The 26,723-nt window shown below is 39.3% G+C and overlaps 1 protein-coding gene across 2 annotated transcripts; it reads left to right on the forward strand.

Annotated features, from left to right (window-relative positions):
• Positions 1-31: 31 nt before the first annotated feature.
• LOC119653615 (protein FAM117B-like) lies at positions 32-21,021 on the forward strand. 2 transcript variants are annotated; one of them, XM_038058383.1, is made up of 7 exons: positions 32-510; positions 617-907; positions 978-1,141; positions 1,205-1,316; positions 11,702-11,805; positions 11,868-12,062; positions 12,126-21,021. In XM_038058383.1, the coding sequence occupies exons 1-6, from the start codon at positions 297-299 to the stop codon at positions 12,045-12,047; spliced, it is 1,065 nt and encodes a 354-aa protein (XP_037914311.1). In that variant the 5' UTR covers positions 32-296; the 3' UTR covers positions 12,048-12,062; positions 12,126-21,021. The 2 variants fall into 2 exon arrangements, with proteins under 2 accessions (XP_037914311.1, XP_037914310.1); XM_038058382.1 differs by having other exon boundaries at positions 33-510; positions 11,868-21,021.
• The last annotated feature ends 5,702 nt before the right edge of the window (positions 21,022-26,723 follow it).

Raw genomic sequence — 26,723 nt, forward strand, 5'->3', positions numbered from 1 at the left:
TGACATTCGAACATATCGAAAACTGACGTGCAATGACAAGTCGGCTCGGTTCAATTTTCGAATATCGAAAGATGTAGGGAAGAATAAAAAGTTAGACGTCTGTCAGAGATTTTTCGTAATTTTTGGATTAATTTTTCTTTAGAGCAAATCATAAAAGTTACATAGTATTGGAATCTGATTTTTTCGAAACAATTATGACGCTAATCAGTCGGGTTGCTTTAGAATAGTTCGTGCAGCTTCGGACGGCAGACACTCGACACGACTCGGAAGATTTGTAGATTTGCGCTAGCCGCAAAATGTCCAGTCGCGTTCGAAAATACTCGGAAGGTCTACCGCAAAAGGTTGGCCCTCTGAAAGCCACTTTGCCCATAACTTCTGTGCTGCGCGGACCACTTCATCAGAACAGCAGCAACTTCCATCTACTGCCGGCGCTGTCTCCACCGATGCGGCACATATCGCCTGACTGCTCACTTTACGGACAGCGTAGTCCTAGTGCCAATGATTTTAACGGTAAGTCGTGATCCTTCCCCGCTGTGTGAATGGAGGAAGGATGTTGTGTGTGAACCGTGTTTCTGTGTAACCACCGCCGGCTGAAAACTAATTTCATGGACTTTAGGCGCTGCAGACGCTTCGATCAGACGAACAGCCTCCTTAGATGCTCTTTACACTCGCCCCACGTGGAGCCTTGGCCATGTTTCCACAGTTCTTCATCTGGATAAAGCGACACAGACGGACGAATCATATATCGAGAAGCAGAAAAGCTCCGGCGAATGGTCGTTCGCAAAAGGGTCGGACACAGCTTCCTCCTCGCCCGACATCAAGATCGAGAAAGTGATCCGACAACGGTGGCAGAGGGTGCAGCGCGGGGAACACTCAGTCAGTTCGCAAACTCTCAGTCCGGCTCATGGTAATTCCTAGCTGCTGGTTATGCTGCCGAAATATGTACCTCAATTAGAGCCTTTTTCTTGTTTGAATAGGATCTTCGGCAAGCCCGGTTATGATACCACAACACCACCTGCACGCCAACTCACAGATGCATATTCGCCCGATGCGAAGTTCGGTGGAAGGATTAAATCAAGAGATTGAAAAGTTGGTCTTATTTACGGGACCCACTACACACTCCGGGCGCACGGATTTAATGGTACTTTCTCTACTCCCATTAAAACATTTTCCCAATTAACAAACAATGCTTTTTCATATTCAGTACTCGAGAGGCACCCCGGAGGGACATCGAGCACCTCTAGCTGAACTGCTGACACACAGTAACGACACGCGGTCTGTTAACACGCAGACGCCAATAGGAGATATATCTTCTGGTAAGCTGTAGACTTTGTTTTAACGCGCATAGCTAAATTAAAGTAAACAAATTCGTCGATGGGGCCTTGTATGCGAAAATTGGGGGTTGCGTCTTTTTAGATCCCTTACCTAATTGACAAGAACTTCGAACGAGCTTTTACGAAAAACGCACGCAAAGCTAAGTTAAAACAAAAAAACAAAGAAAAGAGTGCAGACTCTTCCTTACCTATGGACCCGGAAACCCCAAATGGGAAGATCTACGATGGATCACATATATCTTTTCTGCCTCAAATGTCAATGAAGCCCAGCCGAGTTATGAAAGGAGGACGACTGAATAGAATCTGAATGACTGTAGGGTACCGCAACGTCTCAGGGGGTAGGTGGGAAAGTGTGAGTGATTTTGCAGAATCTCTAAAGAAGCTATCATCGCACCTGGCAATTGGGAATAAACTGCGCCCCCATCGAATGAAAACAAGAAAAAACTTATGGTCGGGTACGGATAATCAACGGGATTTGTCTAACTTGGTGACTGAGTCGAGCTATAGCAGGAGACAGCAGGGCGTCGCAATCGCTAATCGTAGGGCGGTTCGACGTCTCGACGCACAAGGGGCATCTGTTTTGCTACAATTGATAACGACTACTTCAGCAGGTTCGCATAGTGAGCGGATGAAATCAACTGAGGAAATGAACATCTTTGTCATCCGATCCTACGTTGAGGTTACAACGGGCAGGTACAACATCTTACGCCCCTTGATACACTAAAGATTCGTCGGGCATTTCCCACAATACGCCCACTAATTACTCGCAGCACTACAACCTTGATCGCCATCAGGGAACGTGTTTGTCTTTTGACTATTGACGGTTAACAACACCACGCCGGCATGCGGGTAGCAAGTTCAGTGCTGGTCGCAGCACTTGCCTTCACCGTCATGCTGAAGTCTTCACTGAATTTTAGGACGAATTCCAAAGAGTGTGGATGGATCCTTTGCATAAACCGGTTCTATACATCTCCAATAACTCGAAAAATTCTATCTTAAATCAATGATAAAGCTGCATCTCGACTATGTGCTAATATGTCGCTATTATGACTGGAGTCGCTTGTGTATTGTATTTGTCTTACCAGTTAACAAGGATATCCACTTATTCGATACTGCAAGCGACATATCTAACGGAAAGACAAATCCACGGAGACTCCATGAAGAAACGGCGAAAATTGAGAAGGCGATATCCGAAAAAATTACGCCTTAGGGGCATTTAAGGATATCGAACGTGCCCTCAATTATGACTCATTCGCGGGGCGATTTGTGACACATGCTGTGAAGTGGAGAAAGCCTCTATTAGTCGGTTGAGGACACAAGCATTTGTTAAAAACCTAGCCGCTTAGGGACACAGTATGGGACCACTTGAATGCAATTCTGCATATAACCTACAGTGGTGTCCCCGTAACGGCTTCAAGATGAACGCTAGGAAGATTGGACTAGTTATGTTCACTAGGGAAATTAGGTGGGGCGGCTACGCGTACATCTCAACTGCAAGCTAACGTGGAAGCATATTATCCAGGAGCAATATCAGAAATCCTGGTGCTGTAAGACTGCGATAGATAAGACCTGAGAACTTCCAATAAAAAGCAATCATTGGATGTATACATCCATAATAAAGCCGAGACTAAGCTCTGCTAACAGCAGAACGCCGCTGGCGGGATTACAGACTTAATAATCTCCACCAACGGGTCAGTCATGAAAGACTGATCGACTGCATTGGTGCTCTCAGAAAATCTGATTATGGAAGTGTTCTGAAAGTCGAGCAGCTTTGTCAACACTAAACCGCGGTGATCTATCAAGCCAGTTGGTGTGGAGTTCCCACCAATTGTTGCTAAAACTTGGCCGACCGAATGAACCGTTCTTGATGCGAGTAACAGGGTACTCGAACATCGCTGGTAATGAGAAAGCTGACAGATTAGCTCGTCAACGATCTGGATCCACAACAGAGTTAGCTTTTGTCATCCGATCATCAACTGTCCTTAAACTACCGCGGTGGTGCAGCCAATGTAAAGAACGGGAGGAAACGGTTCTGTACTTCATATACATCTACCCGGCCTTCTCAGATCTCAGACCTCTCTCAGATACCTCACTAAAGTTTTCGTCAACGAACAATCTACACATTTTCTGGCTCCATATTCGCAGAATTCTACGAACGTTGCAGGCGGACAATACAATGGCTTTAACAAACGCCCTGAGTGTGTGGAGCTACAATTCCCCGGCACGATTCACTAAGGCAAGGCATTGTTGTGATGGACTCAAATTAAAACTGCACATGCCAGCAGACCGGTGGAGAATAAATTGCAGAGAGTTAAACAAAATTATGCCATCTCTGCAAAATAACCGTAGCTGAAATTCTAGGCACACTCAACCAGAACTATCTGTTGTATGCAGTCGACTCCGACAATATAGCAAACGTCACTGCAGACGTATTCAGAATACAACGTCACGAGAGGAACCACTGGAGCGGAGGTTATCGAAGAGAAGGTTCAATAAACCCAACGATGGGAAGACTTCTAGATTTGCTAACCTGACGGCAGACATCTTGCCGGTCGCCGTCAAAAATGCGAAAGGGCTAGTGTATGGTGTCAATCCTTTGATGATTCTGTGAGGGAAGTTAACAGTCGACTCTCATCCACATAATGAGCAACTTGGACGGAATTTTTCATAACTGGCTGAAATGGCTAGTTTATCGTAACATGTGGATACGGATTGCTCTTCCAAACAAAAGTGAAAGAACTCAACTTTAAGTGCCCTGGAGTCCGGCAATACCACCGGGATTGACGGTCTCCAGGGGAATCGTTCCTTGTAGCGCCTTCAGTCTCTGCAGAACTGCTATTACTACTGATTTATAAACCCTGAGAATTTAAAATCCTCTCCAGGGAGTGGAAAATTCTAAGGGCTCCCGCCTTGATTTCGGCGATTGGTCAGGTATTTGTGTGCTCCCTGCTCTCGCAAAGACATTAACTGGAATTATCCTGGAACACTTCAAACGACACCTCGGAAGTTTAATCAACACAAAGCAGGTTAATATCCGGTCTGGATACTCATGTACTGACCACATCAATATCTTTCAGCGCGGAGGTCAGATGTCCGCTTCGTCCGCTATTCAACAGTTTTGGGAAGACTTCAAATCTGGGAGGTTCAAATCTGTGGCAGACGCATTTGTATAGTGACTGGATGTCACATATCAGTCGACTAAGCTGTGAATTAATACCTGAATCAAATTAGGGCAATAATCACGGGCGAGCGAAATGTTGACCCAAGGTGCATCGCTCAGATCCGATTAGATTGTTGGATCAAATGGACAAACTAATAGCTATTACGAGAGCAACATATGTCGCAAAATGTCACGTGCTGCATCGAGGTGAAATTCTAGAGAAATTTGAATTGTGAAGCATTTTATATTTGATTTGTAAGCTTTAAAGTCGATGAAAAGATGGTGCAACTAATGTCCATTTTCCAACAGTTTTTCCATCGCTTGCCGCAGAGAGAAAATCTGATCTGCTGCTGATTTGTCTGGAGTGAAGCCTCTTTGGTATGGGTCAATGATGTTCTGAGCGTATGGGGCTATCCGTCCTAGCAAGATAGCGGAGAATATCTTATAGATGGTACTCAGCAACGGGATACCTCTATAATTGCTGGACTGCGGGATATCTCCCTTCTTATGTATGAAACACATAATGCCTCTTTGCCAGTCGTCAGGCATTGATTCGCTGCCCCACACCTTGAGCACAAGTTGATGAACCACTTCGTGTAATTGGTCGCCTCCATATTTAACCAATTCGGCTGTAATTCCATTGGCTCCTGGCGACTTATGATTTTTAAGCCGATGAATTGCACGGACTGTTTCTTCTATACTTGGTGGTGCAGTATTTGTCCGTCGTCTTTAGTTGGCGGGACTCTAATTCGCCGATGTTCTGGTTGTTCATCAAAATACTCAACCCATCGCTCCAATATGCCCATTCTGTCGGAAATCAGATTTCCCTCTTTGTATCGGCAGGATGAGCATCGAGGTGCGTAAGGCTTCATCCTGCTGACTTGTTGGTAAAACTTCCGCGCCTGGTGCGATTGCTCCCTGTGCTTTTCCAATTCACAGACCTTTGGTTCTCCCAGGCTTCCTTTTTCCGTCTGTGAAGTCGCTTCTTCGCTCGCCGGAGTTCGTTATAAGTCTGCGCGCGTGCCCGCGTCCTTTGGGAATGCAACATTACTCGGTATGCAGCATTGTTCCGTTGCGTTGCTAGTTTACATCATCGTTTAAACCAGCCTTTCCGACTCTTTTTGCGGCTGGGGCCAAGTGTGTTTGTTTCAGTATTTATGATAACGTTCTTCAGGTGATTGTGAAGATCATTTGTTGATGCTTCGTCTCCAGAGTCCCTGTTGACGGCGGTTATTACGGCATCCATTTCCCTCTTATAGCTGTTGCAAAGGGCTGTGTTGTGCATGGCTTCAGTGTTAACTTTCACCTGATTGTCAGAGGGGACTCTGGTGGTGTGGTTATTCGAACTCGGAGCATCATGTCAACGAGAATAGTGATCCGAGTCTATATTGGCCCCCCTATGTGTTCTGACATTCATCAAGGCAAAAAGGTGGCGACGTTCGATCAACACGTGGTCAATTGGTTTGAAAGTGTTCCCGTCTGGAGAGGGCCACGTATGTTTGTGGACCGCTTTCCGCGCGAACAGGTCCTTCTAATAAACCATTTCGTGTGACACTGCTAATTGAATAGTCCGCAGTCCGTTAATCATTTGTATTTTTGTTGTAAGCTATGAAGCCAACGTAATGCCTGAATACGGGGTCCGTCCCTACTTGGCTGTTAAGATTCCCAAGTATATTTTGATATCATATCTGCGACAGGCTTCGAGGGTTCGTTCTACTGCCTCGTAGAAGGTATCCTTCTCCGACTCTGCAGTCTTTCTCTATATACGCGTGGACGTTAATGAGACTTGTATTTCTAAATTTGCCTAGGAAGCGCAGAGTGCATAGCCGTTCGCTTATGTTTTCGAAACCCATACAGCAGTTTCATTTTTTGGACTGACTAAGGAAACCTACTCCGAGCAAATGGTTTTACTGGATGACGCTATAATAATTGTGTAATGACTCTTCTCCAGGAAACCGTTCCCTGTCCAACGCATCTCCTGTAACGCTGTTACATCAGCCTATATTGGACAAGGTAGCGGCTAGCTGCTTGGCAGGTTCATCTCTGTACAGGGAGCGCCGTTCCATGAAAAAATGTGCAATCGTTATTCCTTTGTCTTTGTGTTATCCGTCCAGTCCGAGACTCCTGTTATGGCTTCGTAACTCTCGGTTTTCCGTATAGGGTTGTCAGCCCTACCCAACCCACAACCTGGAGGAATCCAGTTGGTACAATTTGTCCCGTTTTTAGGCGCGTAGTATATGTACCAAATCTAAAATTAGTTGGATGCAAGATTAACAAACATATCAATACTTTGAATTGAGGATTCAGTACTCTAATTGACGGTTCGGCCAGCATCACAGGAAACTTATCAATAGTTGCATCCAACTAAGTAAGTTCCATTCTAGGTAGAATAAAATTCTTTTCATATATGGACATGATGTGATCTACGAATTTAATAAGTCGATTGTATTTACCAATCAGCTTTAAATTGTTACATAGAAGCAGTGCCTGATGAGTTTCCATGGTCATGGACAAAATCATCATATCCTTTGTGTAAACACAAAACCTTATTAAAATCGGTTTACTGTCTGTCTGTCTGTCCGTCACACGCATTTTTCTCGGAGACGGTTATAGCGATTGACACCAAATTTGGTAGAAAGGTGGGAACTGTGAACGCTCACGCATACAGTGAATTACATCCTTTTACGTCGAATTTAAGGAGGGGTCCCCATACATGCAAAAGGGGGGTGTAAAATTTTTTTTCATCAAATATAGTCATGTGGGGTATCAAATTAAAGATCTCGATTAGTACTTTTCAAAGCCGATCTTAGTTTTGACATTCGTTGGAAGGGTGGGGAGCGCGGGGGGTTGTTGAAGTGATCACTTCTTTAAGAGGGCCATTCTCAGAAACTACCAAACCGAAAAATCTGAAAAAAATCAGGAGGCTGCCACTATATGGTGCCTGGGCTCCAAAATACCTTCGATGCCGATATCTGTTTAAATAAAGTTAATAGTATATTACTACAATTTTTTGTAATTGGTTAGAAACCCCCCTTAAGTTCATCCTAGTACCATGAAATTTTGGTGGAAATCGCACTATTACTAACAAAGTTATAATATCTCAAATTTGTTGCTTCTTTGAAAATTGAAGACTTCATAGTCAATATCACCCGAAAGTGGATACTCTCACGTAATATATGGATATATTACGTGCTACGTACTAAGAAATACACAAAACCTTTCGTACCTGAAGCGTCCAGCTTCCGGTTTACCGACTTGTTGCAATATAATCTTATGCATCAATGATTGCAATTTGCTGTGCAGATCTTGGGGCTTCCCTTTGGTACTCACCTGCTATCAAAACCAGACCGACACCGTTTCTATCGATCCGAGAATATTTAACTCAAAATTTGAATAATGTTCCCGAATAAAAAGTCTTAAGGTTTATTTTAATAAGATGATATTCATAAAAAACATTTTTTTCCGAAGGGACTTAGTTTTTTGTTTTTTTTTTTTTTAAATAAATAGCATTTTTATAAATTCATTCTTTTATAAAGCCTATATCTGATTCTTAATAATTACTTCATCATTTTCTTGAATTTCTAATTCCAATTTAAAGTTTTCTTTAATTATGCTATCAATACTTTCGTTAAAATTTTCAGACGATAAACCTCCAAAATCTATGGTAGGATGGAAGTTCAGGCCGGTGTATTTGTTAGTAATCGGATGTGATAAATATTGATAATTGAAATTTGCATATTCTGGGGTTATTCTCTCTGAATGCGTTAACTGAGTAGTGTTTATATCCAGCTCTTTAATATGCCTATTTTCTGTTGTTACATCCACTGATTGAGTATTCTCATAGATATCGTTGAACTTCGGTTTCTTTGTTTGATGAAATCCGTTTACGTTTGCAAAATCGATAACCCTGTTTCTTTTATTGTAAGGTTTTCGCCGCCCCCTATTTCTTTCTAAGTAAAACGTTTTCATTCTGAAATTTACGCTATTGCAAGAAATTTAAATGGAATACCAAATAAAGCTCAAATGTTGCCGATATCAGCTTAATCGCAGAACTGTATGTATCACCATTCCCAGGCAGGTATTTATACGAACTGGTAAGTATGTTTTTGATATCAACGTCTAGATGGCACTAAAGCGCCTTGATAGGAAGCATAACTATGATATGAAGCTGTTTACAAAATAAGTTGGAAATATTAGAAATATACACGACAAATATGTTATTCACAGCCTTTAAGTTGATCTGGGCACTTTATCGTGAATAGAGTGTAGAAGAGTTCAAACGAGTTTTTCAGGATATACTAAAATGTATTAAGGTGAAAAGCAGTCCTGAAATTATAATCACAGCAATAGTAAATCTCCTTGATTCTAAGAGTTCTAAATTTTGGCATTGCTTAACGATTTCCATACGTTTCTTTTGTTTACAATTGAGCGATAATGATACGATAATGATTTATATAAATATATGCAATAAATTACGTCAATTTCATTAGAAAATATTACGTTGTCAGCGTTGGACTTGTGAGATTCCATCGACTGAAGTTACTTAATTTTTTCTTCTACTGAATTATACAAGGCGCGATAAAAGTAATCACCCGATGTTCTTTTGCTGTAATTCTTTTTAAATAAAAAATTGATTTTGCTTGTGAAATTAGTTTATTTGATCCATTAGAATGATGATGAACTTGATGACCATATGGCCCCGTTTTATGGCATTTCTCATCATTCTTGCTAGTACTTCGACAGGTTCTCGCATTCCTGGCGGATATTCCCCTTAAGGGCTTCAAGAGTCTGATGCTTGTTGACGTAACCCACAACTTAAAATAGTCGGGAAACCGGGGCTGGACGCTTCAGGTATGAAAGGTTTGTTTACTTCTTCTGTGAGTATATTTGAGTGGAGAACTATCCCATCTGTACGTAGCCCGTTATGTATATGCATTCAGCAAGTCAGACTACTCACTTTAGTGTGATATTGATATTTAGTTACAGTACATTTACACGGTAAAGTCAACTTTTGAGCTACTGTAACTTGTTAGTAATAGTATGATTTTGATCAAACTTGGGGATAATATGCTTGATATTATATTCTATACTACTACAAATAAACTCTAAGATGAACTTGAGGAGAGCTTTTACCCCATTTCCCCAAAAATATGGTAATGTACTATTATTAACTTTGATTAATTTGAGTAGATATCGATATGGAGAGTATTTTGAGGCATGGATGCTATATAGAGGCAGCTTCATGATTTTTCTCAAATTTTTCGGATAGGATGTTTCTGAGAATGGATCTATTAAAGAAATCACTTTCCACTCCTCCCAATCCCCGCCTTTCTAACAAATGACCGGCATCGAAAAGTACTAACCAAAACCTTTCATTTGATACCAACATGACTATATTCGGTGAAAAAATAAATATTATACTCCCCTTTTGCATGTATGGGGCTGTGACTCAGTGAATTCTTTAATCGGGTTATTCAGGAAGGTAGAACACCATCTGACTGGCAAGAGAATATCACTGTTCCAATATGGGAAAAGAAAGGTAGTCCAGCAGAATGTTCAAATTACCGGCCGATCCGGTTACTTTCCCATACCATGAAGATTTTTGAACGCATAGAGTAACGCCGTGAGAAGCATCGCCCTCTTTGCATTGCATTTTTGGATCTAGAGAAAGCATTTGACCGTGTTGCACACGAACCGACGAACTCATCTGTTATGCCTTACGACAACACTTAGTGCCAGAAGAACTCATGCGCTGGGTTCAATTGCTCTACCACGATCGGAAAAGCAAAGTTCGAAGTATGGCGTTTGTATCAAAACCGCTTCGTGTCTCTGTTAATATTCGTTTTGAGAATGAGGGAGTCCTAAGTCCGCATCAACTTAATGCTGGACCGGACCAAACGGGAAGCAACTTACTCCCTCTTTCCTGGTCCACGGACCCCTCGCTTAGGGCTTGCACCCAAACTTTTCAAAAAAAGTGAAGCAATGGCGGCTTTACGGTTTCTTACCAGGGCAGAGGCAAATCTTCAGACGCTGCCTCACCTCTCTGTTAATGTTCATGAAGCAAACGCCCTCACACCACCCCTCTTCGTTCTTGTTATGGACACCGTCACACGGGACATCCAACGTCCAACGCTCTATACACTGCTTTATGCAGATGATGTTTTCCTAGCATCTAATAGCAAAAATGATCTCGAGCAACTTGTCCAAAAATAGAATGAACGCGTCATGCAACACGGTCTTAGATTGAATCTAAACAAAACTGAATTTTTGACGACCGATCCCCATGAAACAGACACAATCACTGTCAGCGGCAGTGATCTGCCCAGAACTGAGCGATTTAAATACCTCGGCTCAACGCTTTCAGCCAATGGAGAACCGCGTTATGAAATTGCTTCAGACATTTACGCAACCTGGATAAAGTGACGTTCCACAACTGGTGTTCTTTGTAATCGACAATTTACCGCAATGTCGACCGTCCTGTCGCCCTCTATGGTTCTAAGTGTTGGTCAACTATAAAATATTATGAACGGCGTCTTGCGGTAATGGAGACGAAGATGTTGCGGTGGACTAGTGGCGTGACACGTTTTGATCACATTCGAAATGAGGATAACCGGTCGCATCCAAAAGGGTAAAAAGTTCGCGGACTTATAAAATGAGGATATTCACGATCGGTATGGCACCGATCGTGGAAAAATTGCGTCTTCGATGGTATGGTCACGCAAGGCAGACCGAAACAACGGTGGCTTGATATGCTGGATGGAGATTGCATCCAGACCATCCATTGATAAAGCCAAATGGCGAAACCGATCACGACGAGCCGACCCCGCTTGTGAACGGGACAAAGGCTGAAGAAAAAGAAGAAACTAATACCTAATGTAATTCAGACATGGATATTTTTTCAAATATCTTCATTGTCTGATCAAAGCAGCGTATTTTCGGTGATGCGGAAATGCATGATACTGAATATATTTTCTTCAGCTGCACAAGACAAAACAAAAGCGGTACCGAGGCGGAGAGTCCATTTGGAATAACCTGGTACATTTATAAAGCTCGATATTTCCACCTTCTTCAACGGAAATCAAAGCTTCTTCCTTTTCCATTGCCCCTTACTTATTGATACACTATATGCATTTATATTGTCAATATTTGTTCAAAGATAATTTTATAAAACTAATTTGTTTCGTTTTCTCTCAAAAATTATTTCCAGATGATAGCCACAGTACATCACCTGAAGATGGTACATCAATGGCAAGCGCTTCGCCAAGAATAAATCGATTCTTAGCAAGAGAACCTCCAGATGGTTGTGAAAAAGTAAGAAATGTACCTACGTCCATAGGTGAAGTTGTCTACAATTGCGTATTTATTTTTTGCAGGTTAATTTAAAGCTCACCGAAGCTGATCAAGGTACAACCACACATTTTAAACCGTGTGTAGGATTTCAATTACGCCCATCTCTTGGCTCAGCCTTTCAACCGTTGCAGCCTATATCATCGGCTGCACTCGCATCAGAACTCGATCCTGAAACAACGTCAGATGATGCCAATGAACAATAATTGTTTTTAAGTAAAGTAATATAAAAGAGAAACTAAAATAGACGGAGGGAAGAGAACTAATACACTTTTGCTTAACAGACTAACTACTAGAAGTAATTCGTTTTATCCTCATTTTATTTAACGGATCTAGAGAGAAGGACACAGGCTCCAAGCAATCAAAAGGTTGCGTGACATTGCTGAAGAAATCAATTCACTTTTCTTTTTATCTACTTGCATTTAAACCAAGATCTTATATGTTTTCTTTGGGTACGTGAAGGAAATATTCTTTCTTAATTCGTAGGATTCGAAATCATGTATGAGAACTCAATTAAAATGTTTCCGGGTGAAACGACATGTTTGTTACTATTCGCAAAAAAAGTAAAAATTTGCAAATTTGAATAAAATGAAAAACAAAACTGAATGATGGACTGATGAGATGCACTTAAAGTATATAATTGTAAGACAAAACAAAAACACTTAGAAATGATGTGATGTAATTTTTTATATTTTTATTGTAAAGTTAAGCGCTGTTTGATACCAAAATAAGATATGCATATAGAAAGGAGAGAAAGCGTGTTATCTCATATTCTTAATAAAGGAAAACAAAATCAAATAATTCGATAAAAATCTTTTCTCAAAATCAAATCTTTTTTTTTGTACGTATGTTAATTGTAATCAGAATGAAGTGCAACGGTAGAAGCGGAACTTCTCATTGAAACGAGAACGAACCAATGTTTTCTTGACAATATTTTCCTTTGAAGAGGCTTTTCCAATATTCAATTTACGAAAGCGGAAATATTATAAAATATTCTCCAATAATAAAATTTTCAAGGAATCGTCTGTATTTACTTGCTAACGTTGAATGCATAACTCGGCTCCTTCGACATGTTTAATTGAAGATTATCCTTCTGTTAATGTGCACGTACGAAACTGGCACTTCCACTTGGGAACGGTCGTAAGATGATGTACTGAAATCGAAGAATAGTTTGAAAAATCGTTTAAGTTTTGATAAGTTCTCAGCCAAGGCCGCTGGAGAGTCTAGACTTTTCAAGAGAAATAAGAACTGACGTAAAATCACGAAAGATGCCTCTTATTTGTTAGATGTCTTTGTTTTTGTGATTAGAATTAATCTTTGTGACGATAACACATTTCTATTGAGTCAAATAAAGAAATGGAACGAATAATGAAAAAATATGAATTTAAAATTTTTCTCTAGTAATTACTGATGAAAATGATGATACATAATAATGATTAATATGATTTTCCAAATATAAATGTACAAATAGGTTAATGTGTCGTTAAGTAACCACATTTAAGCAGAAAGAAAAGAATTAACGATTCTTGATTATTGTCGTTTAAATGGTATGAATCTTCTGTAATTTTCTCAAGCGCTTTGTTTGTAATGAATCGTTTTTTTTTTATTATTTTCAAATTTATTTCAATACTTTGAATCAGTTATTGTATATTACCGTTGAAATAGTGAAAAATTGTTGACATTAATTTTTGTTATAGTTACAAATTTGTTCATTTTTTATTATTTTTAATTTTTGTTTGTCAATGTCGCGACACGAATATGAGCGAATATTACTTTCTATAGACGTATGTAGTATTTTCCGATATTCAAATTTACTTTGGATAAGGTCTCGACTGATATAAATTTAATCTGTGAATTTTATAATGTTTTATAGCCGAAAATTGTTAGCCTACAATTTCCATATTGTGCTATTTACCTCTATGTATTTTCCCTTTCACGCGAAATTTACATTCACCATCGTAAAATGCATTAATTTCTAAACAAAAGAACTGTTCGGACAGGGTGAACAGCGTATAAGATACTTTCGCTTAATATCTCCCTTTTTCTCCAAATTTTGCTCAGTTGATCTTAGAACGACCAGATTTATAGCTTTATAATACTCGGAGTAAATCTCAAGCAATCGATATTTTGGGTTGAAGGCTAAAAAATAACAATTACTTAACGTGAAAAATCGGCTTCGCAACTACGAGCTGTTGTGAGCTTACCACTTGTACAGCATTAAGTGTAATAATAGCACAGGACCTCACGGAATGAACAGGAGACACTATAACTACGAGGGCGGTCAATTATTTGTCAAAATATGGACTAAAAAAATGAAGTGAAACTAACAATTATTTTCTTCTTTTCAATATTGATTCTATTACATTAGCTTATACTAAGTGTAGTAAAAAGAAATCCATTATTTTTGCATAACGTGAAGGTTTTTACGTATACCTGCACTTTCAAATGATATATTTAGGTTAAATATCCGTCATTTTGTTCGATAACTTGTTGCCATTTTGAAGGTAATATTTTACGCCTCTATTGACAAGAAAGTGGAACAGTCGATCTTCACAGCGTGGCATTGTCCTGATGGAATAAAATTCTCCCTCCTATTTTCTAAAGCGGTTACTTCCTGCGCCTTAAAAGTTTTCTCCGAGCAGCTGATAGTAAGAGACTGGTTTCCAATCCAACCAAATACAGAACGACGCCTTCCTGGCCGCCGATCCACGATTCAAGTCAACATCCACTTCAGAAACGAATTGAATTGAGCGGTTCTTAACTAAAAAATCGGTGCATTGGGCTTTTTGGCATTACCTCGTGCAGCACCTATACGTCGATCTTCTCGTTAAGTCCAGCCTTATTCAAATAATTCCAACAAGGTTCTGGGGAAATGGCTGGCCAATCGAAACTGTGCTCATATGTTGGTCTGACTCGACGATTTCGGTTTTTATCAACATTTGCGACAATTGGCCATCTATGGCCACATATGCACATCAAATTACAAGCCAGGACTCGACGAAATCATAATTGCGCGTAATGTACTATAAACACTGTTCACATTTTTAGCCGCCCTTCGCGTATTTTCTCTTGTTGATATCCGCCTTTGCCGTGTGCCCAAACAAAACTGAATCAATCAATCACAAAACGGTCACAGAATTTTCAGTACGAGATGTCGTCTTTCCAATATTATCCATATACAGATTACTAAATCCAACTATTGGAAAAATAAGGGAATTTATTTTATTACACCTAATGTTTCAATAAGTTCATTTATCCATTCGGAAAAATATAATTTTACTTTGTCTCTGAAATAAGCGAAAATCGAGTCCTTCACTCATTGTCGATTGATTTTTTTTACACGAAACTTTTTTTTTCATTTCAACAACAAATATGGATTGGTGATCCAGCACATAAAACCTAATATTTAAATAGTAACCATTGCAACATGCACATTGTGCATAAGCTTGTCATCGTGCGAAAGCAACACATCTTGATCCACTTCCCTGTATTTTCTCCTTCAAAGAGATGATTTAATTAATTTACTTTTCCCCGAACTTTTTGATCCTCTCTTGCTTCTTCACCCGCACGGAAAAATTGTTTATTCTCCAGCAATAATCTTGGGGCAAACCTTTTTTATCTCCTTTCCTTTCTTCCTTTCCTTCCTTTCTTCAGTCCATAAACTAATCTATTTTCTTGCTTCCATTTATTTATTACGACCTGAACCCAAGCCAGTGTGAGGATACTTCAATTGGTAAGCAAGATTTTGTAAATCTTCCAATATCCTGCAAAGGGATACCAAACATGGTTAGCCATCAAGACAATGATTATTTTCATGGAAACTTATCAACGGTTGTAACACAAAGGAATTAATCTCTGGTACAAATTAATTTTCTTCACAACTTCAGTATAACTTGAAAGTATGGTAACTTCGGTATGACTTAAAGGTTCTGTGTAGAGAATGCCATATTTCAATCCATGTGACACTGACGTCATAAAAACGTTAAATTTGTAGGTGTCTGATTAGCCGGACATAGTGTTTATGAAGTAACTTCAAAGAATTGTGCGTGGCAAAGGGTTGGTCTTAATATCGTAGCGAGTAGTTAGATTAGACAGTATAAAGGAAATTAGAATTCGCAAAATACTTTTACCTCATTGTATGAAAAATTATTTTTTTTTTTTTTTTTTTTTTTTTGAGATATGCTTCTTGCAGCTTTTCTAAATTTACAGAAAATTATCTATTATCGTGATATAAAATGAAAAAAATAATCCTATTTTTTGAAAAAAAATATTTATTTATTCTTCAACGTAATCTTCTTCAAGAGGAGCTGTTTTTTTCCGGTGCTCCTCCAACATTTGTACACCTTTTACCACCTTAACTTACGATTTTTCCAGCACCTCAAAATAAACCTCTGTTCCGAATTTGGCCTCTTCATTCGAAAAAATCTCGCGCCCTTCAGCCATCTGTTCACTTCGGGAACAAAAAACAATCGTTCGGTCCCATATCCCATGAGTATTTGGCGCATAGAAAAGAATTTCATATTTCATAGCGTTCAATTTGGTCATTGCATAACGGTGTGTTTTTTCTTGGTGCATCTTGCGATTGCTCTGGTAGTGTAACATTATATTGCTCTGTAACTGTTTCAACTGTTTTCGAGATAATGTATATCAATAATTCCTTGTGGATTCCAACAAATAATGGAAAATGCCTCCCTAGTTGTTTTAGCACCTTTGGTTGATTTTGGAGGCTTTCCCCTGGTTCTAACCACTGGGCAAATCGTTTATTGGACTCTGACACGTAGTAGTGTATTCGTGTCTCATCAATTGTAGCACACCGACCGAATCCTCTTGGAGCACGCCATCTAAGCAGAGTTTTGAATCATTCACACCTTGTTGCACATCATATACAAAATTCTTTCATATGAAAATATTCTTGCATGATATTTCAGACATGTTCTCTTCATATCTCCACAGCTTCGACAATTTCATTTTCATTTTTTCTTCTTCTTCAGCCTCTGTCCCGTTCACAAGCAAAGTCGGCTCTTGTTTGGCTGCGCCACTTTGCTCTGTCAAAAGCCTGATCTAGATGTAATTACGAGGCTTTCAAATCTCCATCCAGCGTATCAAGCCACCGTTGCTTCGGCCGGCCTTTTGGTCTTTTCCCATCAACTTCCATCGAACACTCCTCTCTCACAATTTTTCCACGATCAGTACATCCCCATATCGATGGCGAATATCCTCATTTCAGATATGAGCAAGGCGTGTCAAGCTACTCGTCGGACGAAACATCTTCGTCTCCATTACCGCAAGATGCGGTTTATTGTCTTTTATAGTCCGCCAACACTCAGAACTGTAGGAAGCGACGGGACTGACGACACTACGGTAAATTTTCGACTTGAGACGTTTCTTTGAGATGTCGATCACAAAGATCATTCAAGTTGCATTAATACGTGAAGCAATTTCATAACACATTTGACCATTGAGATATTTGAATTGCTTAGTTCTGGGCAGGCCACTTTTCGATCATATAAAACAATGCGTTGGATTTTATCGATATTTTCTCGGCCGTTCAAAACGTTCATTACATCGATTCTTGTATCACCATTAAATCAGAGAGAGGGAGAAAGGAAAATGTCATTTTATCGAACTTTTGTCAGTCAGCGTATTGAGCGATTATAATGTTTACTAGGTGATAAACAAAGTAATGTTTTATTGCTTTCAGCGCTTTCGGGCAGTTCAATCAGATCACAATGACCGTTCAAGATAAAAATATTATTGTCTGGTATTTTCGAAGTATACAAATTTCTTCATACCAACAAAGGAGCGTCACACTAATGTGCACCAATTTTATGTTAATGAATGTACATTATAACCCCTAACTTTCTGGCTTTAAATATCATAAAAAATAGGCGATAATGTCCTTCGAGAGAACAGAATGTCAAAATCGGGACTGTTTTTCCGTTTTCTCCAGTTGCTATTTGATTGACAACTTTAGACTCTTTCTCAGCAGATATCTGTCCTGTGTTATTTATCATTTCAAGCCCTGATTCATCGTGATTCAAGAGATTTTCATGACTTATTTTTCAATTTATGTTGTTTGATCCTATCTCCACCTTCACGTAGTAGTCCCTAGTAGTAGTAGGACTATTTTAATACTTTGATCCATGAAAATAATTCCAGATTAAGAAAACAGTTAGGAAGGGTACTAAGAAAACGAAAGGATGGGTTTAGGTAAATGCAGCTAACAGATGGCATCAGTAAAGATATGTGCAATTTTAACTTTTGATAAGAATTCTGTCACCGGGGGACCATGCTTAAGCTCGCCATCCATCTAGAGTTCGCATTCGACCGACGACCGTAACGTGGATGAGATGCAGTATTGACTGTTCAGGCAGCCGGTGATCAAAGGAAAAATGATTCGACCAACCGGCTAGTGTAGGCTGTGAGCGAGAAATTTACTGGCATCTTTATCGCTAGGGTACATTTTCGATAATACACACAAAAATGTCTCAAACGCTTCCACGTTCAGAGTTAAACCAATGATGTTGCTGCTTGTCGGAAAGGGTATGGTGCATTCAATCAACTGGCGCCCGCGTGCATTGCGGGCTCTTCCGGCGTAACCGACAGGCCGCACTGAGCGTGAAAGGCAGGCTTTAATGGCCCACACGTCACCTTGCTTACGACCCATCGAAGTAGATTAGCTTGACAGCTGTTCATGAGATGAGCTGTTCACTGGTCCAATTGGTATGTCGCGCCAATGATTATTTTTATAACACGTAATTAATTAATCAATTAAAAGCATAAAAATAGCTACGCATAACACTAATCAACGGGGCCACCATCCTGTTTATATAATTCGTTTATTAATTTTTCTATGGTATTTTGACTGATTTCCTCCCAAGCCGAACGGAGCGCTAATTCTAACTGGTTTTTCATAAAAAACTGTCGGGCATTCGCATACACTCTTCTCACCACAATGCCTCGAACATTTTCTTTCATATTTGTATCGGGCGAAATACCTACACAATCAGGCCGACCTGTCAGTTACGTCTGAATAGTCAACCGGTGGTAAGAATTTGAACTGTTCAGGCTGCCGGTAATCGATTGAACCGGCTAGCCGGAGAGATCGTAAACCGATACACGTGTGCGTTAATGCGAACAGTAGGCCGTAAGCACGAATTGCATGGGTATTTTCATCGCTAAGAGATATTTTCTATAAATCCTAAACACAAAAAAGTCCCAAATTTGCACCTCACCGCCTTTCACGGTCAGAGTTGAACTGAGGTGCGGTCCGGCTTATCAACACGTGATCCATTCCCCTAATTGTTCAAGAAAAAACGATGATCAATTATAAGCAAGAAGACTGCCTTTTTTATTATTATTATTTTCTGATAGTATTGACCTTTGCCATTTTTGACGTGCCTTTAGATATGTAATCCAATTTTTTCCGTTGTTGATGATTAGCTGATATAATTTTTACGCAGCTTCCTTGAACCCTAAAGATTTTCCGTCGAATTTTCATCTGAAGACGGATAGTCCATTCTACATGGGGTCAGCACAGATGATTGGGCTAATTGTCTTCTCGAAGATCCCAACTTCGATTTAACCAATTTTACGCAATTATGAATGAAGTGCATTGTTTACTACTCCGATTTATTCTTCTTCAATACTACAACAGCCGAAATCAGGCGCTGCACTCACACTGATGGCGCGATGGTTGAAGGATAGAGCACTAGCCCCTCGATCTCCTTGCTCCGAATTCGAATCCCGGTCGTCATAGATGTTTTGTGTTTGCCTTCGTGCTTGTCTCTGTTGCTGCAGGTTATCATTTGCACAACAATAAGTAGGCAAATTGTCTAATAGTATTTCTAATATGTAGAATCTTCAAATTCAAAGCAGATGCTGAATTTTGTCTGAACATCGGTGGTACTAAGAATGTAATAAAGGCTATAGATCACTTATAAAATTCCGATTAATGATACATTGTGATTTTAGAGGAAAACGCGATAAAAATTTTCCAATTAAAATTTATATTTATAAGCGGGGTACTTTTCTCATCCTTTGGACATTGAGTAGAATCTTGAAATTAACTTTAAACAAAATTTCTTTTCAATCGAAATGCGAATTGATTGCGTCGAAAAAAATGTAATGTATATTTTTTATATATAAAAAATTGTTAATTTTAAATCTTTAGAAAACCAAAATTTAAAGTAATGAAAAAATATATAAAATATATGAATGTGCCTCGCCTTTGGCTAAACAAAATTGTTTTAAAAAATGAAAACATTTTTATAGTTAAAAGATTGATTAGAACCAAAAGAAAATTAAAAATGAAAATGCTTTAAAGAGAAAAAAAATCAATCAATGCGAATTTCGATGAAACCAAAATGACACTTTTTGACAGACCAGACGAGATAGTAAGTGTAAAGTCTTTTCAATTTATTATTCAATTCGTGTTTTCAAAGAATTTTTAATATGAATGTAAATGAAATCATTTAAAATTATTTTACTTCGAATTGTACTTTTACTAAACTTAAGAAAAACTTCTGTAATAAGCATGTATTGTGTTTCAAAGTAAATATTGTAACAAAAAAAATAATAATGAAATAACACGATTTGAAAGGATCAAAGCTATCCATATAAAATAAATGAGGTACACAAAAACAGTAAATGGAAACTCAACTCGCTTCGTCATTAATAAATTCATTGACGAAGCATCAAATACACTAAATAAATTGCAGCAAAAAAAAGAATATCTAGAAATTTGCAATATTTTTTGTACGCGCATTGAATAAATAACTAGTATCTACTTACAAGAAACAAAACAACATGAAAACCAAATAAATAATTTCTAATTTTATCCAATTTATAAATAAAAACATGAAAGAGAAGTAAAATCGAAAACAACACTGTAATGGATAATACAAGTAAAATTAAGTGAAGGAAAAAATACATAAAAGGAGACAAAAAAAAACAAAAAATATAAATTGAGACACGATATTTTCATATATGCAACAACAAACAAGAATACATTTAACAATAATAAATAACAACTACTCGAGAGATTCAATGAATAATAATAATTATGTATCAACACAAAGACAAGAAAAAACAAAAGTGAAATACAAAATAGTGTAGAGTTCTTGTGTACTGACATATCTATACTGTAGTAAATGACTGAAAGGAATTTCGAAAAGCAAATTTTCTTTGATTTTAAATGAGCGTCAAAACCATGTGATGCTAGGTAATGGATTTAGATACATCTTTGCGAGGAGGAATTTACCTAGTGATTCGTGGTGATCATGAATAGATCTCCTGAATAATTATCACACACTCTCGTTGATGTCCTTATTATGGTCTCCTAAATTGCCTTTTTTAAGCCTAGGCAATCATTCCCGGGAAACGCCTGCTGAACTAACACCACGTACTGACCACGATGCTTGAAAACGAAAAAGATTCTATCAATTCGTCTTCTTGGTTGGAGGCTGGTGTAGAGCTAACAACTCTGCCCGAAAAGCTACCTCTCTCGAGCAATCAAAAAAGCCTCGAACTGAATTGAATGCATACACAACGACGAACCCGACAAAGAAAAGTATAAATAACATATACATTTTCTCATGAAATATCTCTACACTGAATAGGAGCTGCTAAGTAGCTAGAAGATACCCTGCCCCAAATAACGCTGATGTCCCTGCGTTGCAAGAAATGCGCTGGACTAGGACAGGCTTCCTAGGAACGAGTGACTATACAATATATCTTTTTTTATGAATGCAGGTGGAAATCTTACAAAGACGCTCCTGGGCCAGGTTGGACCTGTGTGTGGGATTCGTACCCACCGAAACCACCCTCACCCTTCCGCCCCTCCCCGCAGGGGAGGCTCTACTTCGCTACACCAGCACGTCCATGTTGCGCCACCGTCGCGCCGCCTTCCGAGCTCGACCCAACTCCAGGAGTTTTGTCTGCACCACGGCTACTGCCTCATTTACCGCCATCCAACTTTCCTTCGACTTCAGCATCTCTTCCACCAGGTTGGAGAGCTCGATGTCCGCCCCCAAGATGCTGTTCAACTTCCTTTTCTGCTGCAGAAATCTGGGACAATGGAACACAACGTGCTCCGGGTCCTCGGGTGTAGCACCGCATTCAGGACATTTGGGAGACTTGTCCAACTCGAAGCGATACAAGTACTTCCTAGAAGGAACTGTGTCGGATGGTAATTCAATTCTCCGGGCTTTCAGTCGATCCATTTCTCAATATACGGGATCAATGTATGGATCCACCGGCCCTTGTCGGAGTTATACAACCGTTAATGCCACTTGCCACACAATTCTCTCTGATGGCTTTTCGGAAATCCGCATTCACTTCGGCTGGATTTGCCGGTATGCCGAACTTATCTTCCTCCAGTTTACAGCGTGGTTCAGCGCTCCTGCTCAGACGGGCCGCGTGTAACAAGATCGACTTCACATCGACCCTCCCACGTTAGGCATCATCCTTGCAAGAGATGGATCTTCCCAGGCATGACCTTTTTCAACCAAATATACTCAGTGTTAAGCGAACGCCGCCATCTCTCACCTCAACCGCTTTGAGTGTCAGGACCTATAGCGGGTCAGTATAAATTCAGATCACTATTTCCTTGGCATGGTGCACTGCTTCGAACACCACTCCAAATCACCTCTGACAATCAATTTTCATAGCCAAGGTTTTCCTTCTTTTTTGTGTCCTGATTACGTCGCACATAGGTCGATTTGAAAGGTTAAGACTGAGAAATTAATTTTCTCACCAAAAAACACTCTTTTTGGTTACAGTTAGGGCAATGTAGTTCGCATTGGTAGTACGGAAATTAGGCGGGTTTCCTGCATTTCTCTTTCTATGAAGAAGCTTTCATACGGGTCAAGCTTAGCCTGCTTGACCTCTCTTAGTATTTTGACCTCATCCATTACATGTCCTTTTTTAATGATGTGTTTCGCCACGGATGGTTTTATATGCTGCCTATTGTGTCTTCTGGCTAATTCTGCCTCCTTTAGGTGCTCGTTGACTCAAGCATGCGCCAGTCGTTTTATCTGGCCCATGTATGTTTTGGGGCAGTTATACCACTTCAACCGGTATATCCCGCTTTTTTCTTTGTCTTCTGGTCGTTCTCTGTAGTTAACCGGCTCTTGAGCGTGTATTCTCTGTTGGAGCCACCTAGCTTGGCGATTAAGCCTTCTACTCTAATTGTTCAATCCCGCTTTCGATAAAAAACGGTTTTACAATTTTACTCGTATGCTTGGAATCATTATCGAGTTGGAAAATATATGCATGTGCACTTTTAATGAGATTTTCTTTTAAATTATTTACATAATGCGCTCCAGTCGTTTTTGAACTAAGTTTCACCAGCTGTCCGACTCCTGCGACAAAGAAGCATTACTATTTTTGGTTTTTGGTCTCTAGGAAGACTCGCACCAATCTCGATTACGTTTTTTTGAATTTTTCAGCTCAAATTTTAATTCATCCGACCAAATCATTCCATGCCAAAACTATTCGGGCATGTTAACATATTTTTTGCAAATGAAAGTCATTTCCTATATTGGCTGTACGCATTAGAGGCTTCTTTTTGGACAAATAACTCCCCATTGAAGACTTCCCAAAAGAAGACTAGTTGAAGCAAGAGTTTCAACTAGTCTTCTTTGCACTGTACATGACGAAATGTCCAAATTGGTGGCTTCTTTTATTTCTCTTACGGAATTTTTTGACGTTTTTCAGCTTCTATCCAAATTGTTCGGTCATCCATTGCAGTAGCCTTCTGCTTTCGGCTACACAATTTCTTAAAACTTTCGGTCGTTCTGTGTAATCTTCATTTTTCCAGTATTTTTCTTTCTCCAGAATTGAAAATTATATATTTCGCTGCCAATTCTTTATATCCTTGGCCACTAACTCGATCATTTACTAAAATATCTTCCACTTCCATCGACAACGGCTTCAATGCGAAAACCTACAAGTCTAAAGATCCCGAATGCAATTTTATGGAGCTTAATCTAATGAATGTGATATTACGTTCATATCTAATCACAATACTCTTTTTAAATTCTTTTAGGGGCAATGTGTTCTTGACAAATGCACGTTTTCCACTCTATTTTATCCGAATGCGGAAAGAGAGCCTCTACTCTAAGATTGCAACATTATAAACGGGAATTGCACGATATGGCAACCTCTGAGCTTAAGCTTCCACTTCAAGAGCTCCCCAAACATCTAACAACATGGTATACCAAATACAAATCTTCGAGCAAAGGCGTCTACATTGAGAGCTACTACAATTTCCGAAGAGCAAGGCCCACGTTGTGAAGCTGGCAGGCTCGATCACGATTGAGAATGGATTTGTTAAATTGCAATAAAGACTACAATTACAAAATTCATCGAAATGTCCTCATTGATCGAATGATTATGCTTATATTGTCGCGTTTTTAAGTTTCAGTAAGAAATGCCTGGAGTGTGTTATTCCACCAACAAGGTCAACTTGCCACCACTAACTGATCCGCGAAAGCCACTTCTTCTCATATTGGGGAGCTACTCAAGAATCCAAACACTTTTTACAGCAAATTCGGAAATATAATGCATGCTTTTAAATGACATCGTTTGGAGCGACGAATATTGTAAAGTATGGTGATTTCACACTCACATTCAAAGTGAAGCAGTCAACAGAAACCCTGGAGATCAAACATTGATAAATGATTTTCATAACCATTTATAGGACGTTATCATTAATAATAATAATCGTTGGCGCAACAATCCATATTGAATCTAGGCCTTGAAGTGTGTTAGAGCACTTCAGTCAAGACCGCAACGGTACACTACAGAATTGCAGTACCCTGTAGGAGGCAATGTGGTCAGCATTGCGCTCGCCCGAGATTATTACCCTGATTTGAATCAGGTACTCATTCACAGCTGAATCGACTGGTATCCGACGTCAAATCACCATACAAATTCCACTCTCACCAGTGAGATTTGAACCGCGACCTTCCATACGAAAGCCTTGTGCTCTAACCACTCAGCTATACGGACACTACGTTATCATTGATACACATATATACTTGGCCCCAGTCGCAAAAGAAGTCGGAACAGCTGATTCGACGATGAATGTAAACTAACAACGGAGCAGAAGAATACTGCAAACTCAAGAACACGGATACGCGCGGAGACTTATCACGAACCCCGTCGAGCGACTTTACAGACGGAAAAAGGAAAGAAGTTTGTCAACTCGAAAAATACAAGGAGGAACCGCACCAGACGGCGAAATTTTACCAACAAGTTAGCAAGATGAAGCCTTATACAATTCAGTGCTCATCCTGCCGGGACAATGAGGAAAATCTGATTTCCGACAGAATAGGCATATTGGAATGATGGATCAAGGGTTGCCAAAAAGCTACAAACAGAAAAGATCTTTGCAAATTCTACAAATTGAATGAAAATTGAAATGAATTAAAATTTCACAAAAGGAGTTAAAAACGATCATTTCTTTGTGGGTTAATATTTTTGTACTCACTGCCATCAAAGTCCCACGATCATTCACACACTTTATAGCAATTTAAAATACATTTTCTCTATTACTATTAGCAGCGTCAAGTGAACATGAAATCAACTTTCAATCTGCCACCAAATTTCATTTCATTTCATATATATTTAGCCATCAGGTGCTGCTCCAATTTTTGACAAAGTTTTTGATTATTTACTTTGGATGTCTATAATTGCCCAGGGATTAATTAAACAACATCTGCAACTTCACCAATGTCTGGTATTTATCTCGTTAGAGTTATTGTGGCCAACAGCAGTGGATTTAGATAACTTAAATTTAACTTTCCTCCACTTTAATCTAAAGTATCTACGCTAGTCTGCTGAAATATAAATTGTAACATCGGGCATAGCACTGGAAGAACCTGTCTATACATACATTTTTCTCGGAAACGGTTGAACCTATTGGCACGAAACTTTACCAACATATCGAAACTGCGATATTCCATGCATGCAGTGCATAACATAATTTTGTGTGGAATTAAAGAAGGTCCCCAGACAAGCTAAGAAAAGTCAACTTTCTTTTTCTCAAATGACCGTGAAATTACTGGCATTGATGAGTATTTTCTGCGAAAGTTCTTAAATTTCATTACCAGAACTCCCGGCCAGAAGAGAGTCATCCTCTTCCCACCCCCCTCTCTACGGGGTTGTTTATAGTAATGCCTTTGCTAATTTATAAGGTTTAAGTTCATTGCGAGGGCATATACCAATGATTATAGGAATTCCGCCTCGTAACGCTTATACCAGGCCCGGGTGAAAATTACGCGGAAAAACGGAGCTCGGGGTGAAAATTATTCGGATCTGGAATGAAAACTAAAAAACTACCGGCCCAGGGGAATCCCCCCTTTCCGCCACCCACCCGCAAAGCTTGGCTTACACACATCATTCTTACAGGAAACAAACAACATTTATTGTAAAAAATATCGCCTAGGCAGAGATCGTGTTAAGCCATATCAGCCACGGCAATAATTTAAACATTCCAAAGGACTAAATTTAGCATAGCAAATAACAAACGCGTGCAGAAAATTGGATGGGAATTTTATGCAAAACTTAATTTTTCGGGTATGAATGCTTCATTTCTCTTCAACAAAAACATAATGCGCAGCAGTCTCAATTAAGCTTAAATTATTCAAATCATACATTTCCATTACAAACATCACTAAACTTTGAAGAGTGATGGCGTCTGAATGTCTCTGAGAGCTCGCATGGAATAAGAAGACCGGTTGTAGTAATATTAACTCAATTGCTTTACAATTGGGACCGTCATAGTAAACAACAAAGTTTATTCTATCTTCGATACTAATTTTATTGCTAATTCATTCTAAGCGACTTGAACATTTTTCTTGAATAAATTTCTCATG

The sequence above is a fragment of the Hermetia illucens genome, chromosome 4 (genome assembly GCF_905115235.1).
Source record: "Hermetia illucens chromosome 4, iHerIll2.2.curated.20191125, whole genome shotgun sequence".
NCBI lineage: Eukaryota > Metazoa > Arthropoda > Insecta > Diptera > Stratiomyidae > Hermetia > Hermetia illucens.